The following is a 9,760-nucleotide window of genomic DNA, read 5'->3' as shown; positions in this document are numbered from 1 at the left end:
GGCTGCTAGTATCAGGTTTATTCATGGTACACTTGCCTGAATTCTAGAATGTCCAGACTCATCCCAACAGTCGGAGATATAGTATTTGAACCAGGTTGCTTAGATGAGATTGAGGGTGTGGGCTTGTGCACTTCTGACACCTTTCCTCAGCAGCACTCGGACAAGTTTTGGGCCAGTGTTGAAACGGAGAATTAGAGCAGTTTACTTGGGACAATTCCGAAAGGTCAGTCATTAGCCTTGTTGGACCAAGTCAGTTTGGCAATGGGTTGTTGGGCACAGCTGATGCCTGTTCATTTCCTTCTTGGTTTAGACTGTTGCCAGGAAACTCTGGAGCTCTTGTCCAAGGTTCCGTCAATGGGCACATCCAGGCCAGTTGCTTACATGATGGCTAGACGAGGCTTTTCTTGGAGGGATACTCAACTAAGGTACGTATGTCCATCAAATAGTCAAAGGTGGTCAGAATAACTAACTGACCAAAATCTGATCCCCAGTATGGAAAATGTAAAAATTCCTTAGTCAACATAGCCAAGATCCATAGCTGCTACTCAACCAACGAGACACAAAAAACAAACAAGGAACATTTCTACTACCTTCTGAGCAAGTTCTAGCTTGCGTCAAAGCTTACTCTATTAATGTGCGTAATCTTTGCTACAATTTGAAAATAGCAAATGTACCAGGAGCATCAGGAAAACCAGGATGAGTTAGTACCTAGTATGATCATTGTTTTTCTGCTGGTATATACTGTATATTCAAGTCATCAGACATACCCAATTCCCAATTCCGTAGATATCGTTTTGGTTTTTCAGATCAAGCTATGCCACAACTGGTTGGTTGGATGGGGCAATCATCATCTCCAAAGAGACAATAAAAAAAGCGTTAAAGAGTTTTTTCTTTTCATTGTCATATTGCTCTCAGCAATGTCTCTGTTATCATTTTTCTTACACCCATATGGTGCCAAAGTCAATCTTCAGTGTGGGAGGGTCTGTTAAAATTACAGTATGTGTCCTTCAGCAGTCAAAACTATTACCAAAGAACTGTCAGCTGCAAGAAAGTTGGCTGCGGTATATAAAATAATGCAGTATGACATTGCTGTAGGGCATTGAAAATGTGCATGTTATGATATGTTTACCGCAAACTCTGCCAACTCTGACTTGCCTCAGGCTGAGGGTTTTGCCCATGAATCCTAATAGGTATTCCAAAATCCAAAAGCTACAAAACTTGTAGCAATCAAACTGTTTGAATTGGGAAGTGGATGATTGGGATCTTTCTTAAAAAGTAAAGTAGTGTTTTAGTGAGATACTGAACAATTAGTCTTAAGCCTGGGTTTTTGATATCACAAAGTAGCCTAATTGTGAGCACACCCTTCAACACTTGTTTATACCTATCCTGTTCCAAAAGTTGGCTACGTTACCAGTCAAGTCTGGGCAATGGCTATTTCTACAGGATTCTGTGAAGGAATGCAGGACAATAGTGTCCATTACAATGTCTTGAGTTTCCTCTTGATCTAACGTTTGTCTACCTTTTTAACCCATCGCAATTTATATAAGACAGAGCCAACATAGAACAAACATAGTCTTAATTTTTAGCTTTTAGCAACAAGAAGGGATTTGGAAGTCAGATTTTATTCTATTTATACCAAAATCATTCTCAGGTGAGTTTCTGTGTGTTTTATAGTTGTATAACACAATTAAACACAAAACAACATATGAACATAGGCGGAGGTAGATCTCTGCCTTTTATCCAGGGGTAATTTAGCTGTAGACTCATTTTGCTGTAGACTCATTTTGAAATGTTGGTAAAGCCTAACGCCTCACATTATGATTTAAAGACCACCTTGGGCAAGTGTTATTAAACTTTGTTGTTACTTGCACTGATCAGCGTTCTCAAACATCAGTTTTATTTATGCTCAGCAAGAGGGTAGACTACCTGTAAAAAAAGGATGATATTTAAAAGTAGTGTTCAGACTTGTGACTATTGGTGATCGAAACAAAGAGTTCAATCAAATTCAAAGAGTTGAATCTAGAAATGCAAGATTCAAAAGATCAAACAAGATAGAGACTGATAGAGATAAATATAAGTTTCTTTACTTCACAGTCTGTCAGTCCCTCAACTCAAATATTTGCCCTGCTGGTCTCAAGTAGTTGACAATCTTGGAAGTTCTTGGAGGTAAACGTGACAGAGTAAACATCATGAACCCAATAAAGCAGGAGTTGGTTTAATTGTTTTTTTCCTTGTAGTAAATCTGAATGATTCACCTTCGGGCTGATTACTGAAACAATGCCACCAAGTGGCAAAAAGGAAGAAGTTGAATTTGATTAGATGAGTTTTGTGTATATAAGGAAATATACTGTCTTGGTAGACAAGCCACGACAAGTAAAAAAATAAGGAAAATATCATATTATTGTATTATAATATTTAATATAATATTTCTGGCAGTTGACAATAACTTGATATTTATTTATTATATTTAGGTAAATAGCAAATTGACACCACGATTAGTGAGCAGCATCAACACTGACTGGTTTGTCGTAAAACATTGTTAAATGTGAGATAAATTAGATTTTAAGATATTACAACAATTGAAATCATACACTTTTTATTTCTACACTAGATTTTCACAACATATTCATTTATCATTAAGTACTAAGTATTTTATGCAAAACTATTGTTTTTGAAACAGCCAGGTTTGTTTTGGGTATAAATTATGGTTCATGATCAGATTTTACTTAAATCACTTAATTTATCTTCGTTAGACAGCTGACTGACCTCGTTTATAGTGGACACAAAGTCTAAAGTAAAGCTCCATCTGAGTTCACTTGGAGGATGCAGGGTACTGTGCGGTAAGAAGGCACCTCTGATGTAACACACAGAGACATAACAGGTAAGTGGGTCTGTTGTAATGGGATCATCCTGCGGATTTAAGTTATTTTAAGTGCCACGGACACGGAGGCAAGAAAGCGGGCAGCATTACAGATCAGTGGGCTTTCAGACATTTTCTGCGTCATAATATGCACCGTATTCTTTGCTTTTACGGGCCAGATTCCTACAGGAGACACAATCACTGATTGACTTAAGTAAAATTTTGAATATTCTAGCATGAAACACGTATAGTGAAATTCAATATCCCTATTAACTGTGTATAGGTGAGGCTAGAGATATCTCAGTGTAAATACTTCAGCAGTAAGCTATACGTCAGGTTGGTTGGGGTGCACTAAATGGCAACAGTTCACTCAGTTGGCTAGCCTACATCTTAAATTGAATAATTAATCTGTCCTCTGCTTGGGGATTTAGTTTGGGTGTCAACAGCGAGTCTGATGGTACCTCCAAGCCAGACTCACTTTTTCAGCATTTTTGCAATATGTTGTACACTTGGAGAGTGCAGATCCCTGACGATTTGTCTTAATACGTTGCAAATGAGTACATTTAGATGTTGGTGCACTAATCTGAACAGCCAATCTGTTGTTTACTGTTAACCTGGAGATTGTTGAGGGAAAGGCGAGTGTGAAAGCAGCTTTTCACAGGTCGTCCTGTCATGACATCGCAGGGGACAAGTCTGACCGATGCCTTAACCCTCCCCAGGGGATTTGTGGGATTGTGAGTGGAGTGGAGGATTAGGGTTTTAGTGGCAAACAACAAACAGTGGGTCTGTGGGTCAGTGTGTCAGTATATCAGTATATTAGTGAGTCAGTAGGCTTTTATTTTTTCCCAGAGTAGGTCAGCTATCTGCTTTCCATGAGCGAGGCCAGTGGAATGACTTCCTTGTGTCAAAGAAAACTCAACCACTCATGTTAACTCTGAACTGTCCTCAGGGTCATGCTCTAAAACCATAACACGTGCTGACATTTTTTCAGCCACGCCATCAATTGACAGTTCATCATTTTGTTGCTCTTCAGATCTGCTGATGTGGAGGGTTAAAGGATGCCAGTCCTGTGAAAATGCTTAGTATCCACTGAGCTGTACCTGCAAATCAAATCTCCTGGAAGAAATATGAAAGCACAGATGACACAAGCAGGATCAAGAGTTTAAAACAAAAACTCCAGAGCAACCAAATAACAACTCAATCTCAATGTCACTATTTAGATAAACTGTCCTGATTACTCTTTATGATCCAGGTCCATCTGCTTACTTTCATTTTTGAGCCACTGGTGCTCAGGGATGTTCTGTGCAGGTTTAGGTGAAACCATATTAGGTGTTGAATATTAAAAGAGGTGATTGATTTTTCATGATTTTTCATTGAATCCATGTGCCAGTCCCAGTGGTTTGCAACATGGGAGTCTGTATAGTTGTATTCCTGTTGTTAGTTCTTCTATACACACTGGGCCACAAATATTTAAGAATTTAACTTCTGAGTTATTACGAATAAAGTCAACATTGTGTACAAGGAGTACGTATAAACAACTTGACTTAAAATGATTTCAACATTTTAGTGCACTCCCCTCAGACACTGATTATAGTCCAGTTTGGATGGTGTAATATCAGCATTTCTGTTGGCTGTACAGGGGGAGTTGACAGGTTTTGGCAGCGCAAGTCAGGAATTTTGGCAACGGAGGATTTATGAGATTCGATTTGAGTACATCTTGTATAGGAGAATTTAATATCATAGGAGTGGTTGAAATATAGGAATAAAGCATAGAAACCTTTACAGGTTCGTGTGCAATGGTGGTGTCCCATATCATGATGTGCTTCTACAATAACAAAATAGGAAAATATATTAATTTCTGTCTTAGCCCTGTTTACTGACCTGTCATACGTCCACCCAGAAGTCCCCCAAACTTTATTTGTGACATACATTCTCTCCAGGTTTGTGGCATCCAACAGGAGAGCAACCAATCGCAAATACAAATGCATGATGTGAAAAGGATATCATGCCAAGAGAATGAGACAACTGTTTACACACCAAACACAGACAGTCCATAAAGCCACTTCTACTATTTGTATGAGCAAATACGACCTTTGCCTTATAGACAGGGCCAATGTGATTACATGGCACGTACCTTGTTTTGTCATGCTGGGTAAAATTGGGAAATTTATGACAATTTTTTCACAAATATTTTTTTAAAATATTGAATTATGAATTTGCATTTGAATCAAAGCCATGTGGTATTTCACTGAACAAATTGTACCCGTGTTTTATCGTTTACGCCATTTTCAAAATGTAGCGTAATCATATATATTAATAGATTACAATGCATCAATACATCTTATATGAATTATCATGTGTAAGCCTGGTCTGTGATGGGTGAAAACTTCATTTATCTATATATTAAGTGACTTTTAACATTTTCCAAATAATTGTTATTCTTTTTGTTCTAAGGTGAAAGTCTACATTGATTTAAAAATACAATGGGAATATCTAGGCTCATTTATAATATTTCGTTACTAAAATATACTTTAACAATAATCATTTCATTTCAGCACATTAAGACAAATTTTATTGCAAATATTACCATTTATTTGCAAAACAAACAATTTGTTATACATTAAATATGGTATGAAATAAAAAAAATGAAGTCAATAATTATAAGTCAAATCCTGGCTCCATTTCCATCAGTTACATTATAAAGAAATTGTTGCATCATCTGTCATCTACAATTATATACAATACCACACATTTAAACACAACTTAGAGCTTAAAATATATTGCGAATTGACATTGTGCTCTCTGAAGGCCTATAAAATTAGCTATAAAAATACAGTAGGATGATAAAGTGCATAGTAAGTTATGGTACAATGGCGCCTCAATGTCACAATGAACCTTGTGACAGGAAGTGCTTACAGGATAAATCTGTGAACTGCAATGATAGACTCCAGTATTAAAAATATTTCTTATAGGTTTTAACTGAAAAGTGTAAATACAAGTGAATCATTTAAAGGCGCCCTGGTCATTGATCCCACTGCTTCACAGACCTTCACATTACCTGACACTGAAGCAATAGCTAAATGTTTGAGGACGCTGCTGAAAAATAACCCTGGGGTCATATTCTGTCAAAGTCACAGTTACCCAACTGATTGCCGACTTGTGTAAATAATACAGTGGAGATGCTGATTAAGCATATTTCAACCTGCATGCTGCATCAACTGCAATCAGAGTGAGGTTAGGGCCGATTTCAGCAGTTTTTAACTGATTCAGTTCTATTTCAGTGTTCTCTTGCACTGTAAAAAACAACTGCTCCTTATCATAACTTTGTCATATAATTACATTTTTTCGTGGATGTAAAAAAGAGTAAAATCATCAGAATAGCAGTAGAATTGTGTGAGATGTCAACCTAAAAAATATTTTCTAACACATGAGAGACCCTTATGAAAATGGTGTTCCTCAAGGAAATATTCTTGGCCCAATTTTGTTTTCATTATGCTTCCAGTTGTACAGTTCTGTTTCCCCAAATGACCCCAGTCCAATGCTTGCTCTCAGTGCTCTCAAACTTTTAAAAAACCAAATGAGGAATTTTCAAGTGTTTTAAAAGGTTCAAAAGCAGCAGGAGGAAATATAAACTCTGGGCTTTTAGGTCGTAGCAAACAAATGAAATCACAAATTTGGGAGTGAGTTTAGACTCAGAACTCAATTTAACTGTCATTTTAACAAAGCCCTTTTTTCATCTTAGAAATATTATCAAAGTTTTTAACTGAGAATGATGCTCAAATGCTTTTATTACCAGCCATTTATACTACTGAGTTAAGTTCAGGTGAGTTATAATTTCCCGAAGTTATACTCGAAGAGTAAGTCCACTTGGTCATCACGACTTAAAGAAGGCACAATTTAAATCTAGGATTCTCTTAGATTCTCTATACAGTATGTGGACACTGTGAACATATGAAACATACAGGAAATATAATATATAATATAATGTAATTTGCATTGAAAGTCGTGTCACTTCTGTTCACAATTTCCTAAGATCCATAAAACAGTTCACTGCATCTTTGAACTGAATCCCAGCAGCAATTTTGGAAAACAAAATAAATAAACAAAATATGACAAAAATGAGAAAGGATTCACTTGAAGGCATCACATTATTCTCTTAATGTAAACAACATCTGCAATCCAGGTCTGACATCAATCAGCCCTAGTCTGAACTAGTTTGCACGCCTGCCAAATGTTTTACATTGATATCACACCTTTCTGATCTGTGTTGAGTTTAACATGTGTTAATGTTACTTAGTTCATTTACTCTCTTTAATTTATGCCTCTGATATATGAATGAAATATTTCTGCATTCACAATTTTTGCATAAATTATATTCACTCGCCTGAAACTAGGTATTGAACTATGTTGCTGTCTTAAAAATTGAGAAGCTTAGTTTTTCTCTGCAGCCTGCTACTTACATATTGCATAATACAAGACCTTAAAACTAAATAATCTTTATAAGGCAGTTTTCATTTTGAAGTCAAATCAGTCAGATGTTACCTGAGTAAGTGTTTTGTGTTTGGTCATCTGCTCTGTTGACGTGTGTTTGTATCACTCTGTGAGTCTCTGTCTACAATAAACACACAAAACAAATCTATGTTAAGTACCATGTCTCTCATACTGTCTCCTCTATGTGCATCCACAGGATTCCACTATCATGTCAGGAACATCCATTTTGACAATGCTGTGCTGAGAGTCAAAGAAGACCATGGAGAGTGGCCGGCGTTCAGTGGGAACACAACATGAAGTTGTGGCTGTGTTGATGCCGTTGATTTTCAGCTGGCTGAAGACAGTGGCATGGAAAGATGATGCGATTCCAGGGGAACCAGCCAGATGTTGGGGGCACTGACCTATGCAGTAGTTCATATGGTAGCCTTCAGGTGCAATGATCCACTCGTCCCACTGGATATCCTTGAACTTGATGTAGAATTCTCTCTTGCAGCACACGCTTACTACATTCCCACAATGCAAGGAACGCTTCCTGAGTATGTGTTTGGAGCGGTCCTCCCGGAGACGCACCTTGGCCACCAGGAAGGGCTGGTGCGCGGCGGAATTAGCTGTGTCATCAAGGGAGCAAAGATTCTTCCCATCTTCATCGCAGCTCACCTCCAGCCGTAGGCGGCGTTGGCCACCGTCGAGGAATGACTGCAGGGTGCGGGTGATGGGGAAGGTGTGCCAGTTACTGTCCTGGACCTCCAGCATCTTCTCTATCACCAGGGTGCGGTTGCTACCAGACACCTCTCCAACTGCAGAAAGGAAGACTCTGGCAAAGAGTCGTGAGTCCCGGCGAGGGTCCTCAGAAGAGCGGGCATAGATCCACAGAGAGGACTCGATAACCTGGATACTCTGGCCTCGTTCCTGCTGAAACTGGAAGTTGAGGCTGAGGCTGCCCCCCTCACCACTGTCCATCTTACCTACGGATCAAAGACAATTTGAAAATAACACAGACTGTTAATATTTTGACACTCGAGGTTGCCGCCTTTGTTGCCAGCTAAGAGAAAATTATTTAAAACAATGCTTATAACTTAAAGCAGCATATACTTGTAAAAAATAAAGGACAAGTCCATCTATTTTCAGCTATTTAAATCTATACATTGATGACAGATACTGTCTAAGTTTTAACTGTCTCTATATTGTAAGGAACATAAAAAGAACATTAAGCAGCCTAATTAACAAAGCAAGTAGAATCATTTCTGCGCATATTGCGCACATGAAACGTGGCCTTTCTGTGACATGTAGAGGGGAAAAAACTGCTTTACATAATAAAAGGTAAATATCAAACTTACTTATATCTGCAAAGCTCACTATTTCATAGCCTGGATCTTTGGTAGGTATTTCGCTTTCTAGTTCAAGAGTCCCATCCTGTCTGACGCGCCCCGAGTGCAGTTTGCGCAGCGCAGTGAGGAGCGCCGCCCGGGGAACCGTGTGAGTTATGTTGGGTCTCTCTTTTAGGTGCAGCTTCTCCAAAATTTGCTGCTTGGCGATTTCTGTCATCAGCTTCTCCTCTGCGTCTCTCTCCATTGAAGGTAAGCCACACGAAGCGCAGCCCGGGGACGGGGAGCCACTGACCCGGAGAGCGTTCAGCAGCAAAGGTGCCAAAAAGAGAGATAATGGCAAAGAGAAAGCCGTCATACTTGACCCTAAAGCAAATAAATGCATCGCTGTGTTCGTCGTGCGTAAAAAGACCAAAGCAAATAAGTCTTCAAATCTTCCCTGAGTTGTTCTGTGAACGAGACAAGTTTTGTCAAAGGTTCTTGTTGCAGCTGGACACCGTGAGGAGAGCAGCTGAGAGACAGGAGTGGTGTTTCACCCTCCAGCAGGTGAAGATATCTGGGGTAATCCACAAAAACTGATGACACGTTGGAGGGAGGCACCAATGAGCGCATCGGGGCACCGAGGAAATTACTGGCAAAGTGTCTGTCTGTCGTGCGCTCTCACAACGCACGCACACGTACGCTTCTTACTCACACTCACCGACGTGTGGTAGCGCACATAACCAACTTCAGGTAACCCGACACAGCTGTAGGTTACACTGATGCACACGTTGTCTTAAAAGTGACTGATTTCCATACATGATAATGAAAGTCGTTCCTCCTTCACCACAACAGGTAAAGTCCCTGTGCCACGTTGCGCGCTGCGGTGCCACTGAGTCGTAAACGCAACCTTGCATCACTCTTGCCAAGTGGAAGCAGGAATCCGGTGCCCTTTAACCCAGTTATAGGATGAATCCAACTCATTGTCACCAACAAGTGAATTGTATTTCAAAATGTGGGAAAGTGCCCGAGGCTCTCAGGCGGTATTTGAAGCAGGCTCTGTCATGTTCCCTCCAAGGTGGCACAGTGTGTTGCAAAATGATGA

The 9,760-nt window shown here is 39.4% G+C and overlaps 1 protein-coding gene across 1 annotated transcript; it reads right to left on the bottom strand.

Moving 5' to 3' along the window:
- Positions 1–6,492: 6,492 nt before the first annotated feature.
- Positions 6,493–9,760, bottom strand: LOC117761878 (inhibin beta B chain). The gene is made up of 2 exons (XM_034586187.1): positions 8,689–9,760; positions 6,493–8,316 (listed from the first exon to the last, which is right to left on the bottom strand). The coding sequence occupies exons 1-2, from the start codon at positions 9,059–9,061 to the stop codon at positions 7,532–7,534; spliced, it is 1,158 nt and encodes a 385-aa protein (XP_034442078.1). The 5' UTR covers positions 9,062–9,760; the 3' UTR covers positions 6,493–7,531.

This window comes from Hippoglossus hippoglossus, chromosome 5 (assembly GCF_009819705.1).
Source record: "Hippoglossus hippoglossus isolate fHipHip1 chromosome 5, fHipHip1.pri, whole genome shotgun sequence".
NCBI lineage: Eukaryota > Metazoa > Chordata > Actinopteri > Pleuronectiformes > Pleuronectidae > Hippoglossus > Hippoglossus hippoglossus.
The sequence above is the reverse complement of the archived record's forward strand: the minus strand, read 5'-3'. Positions and strand labels throughout refer to the sequence as shown.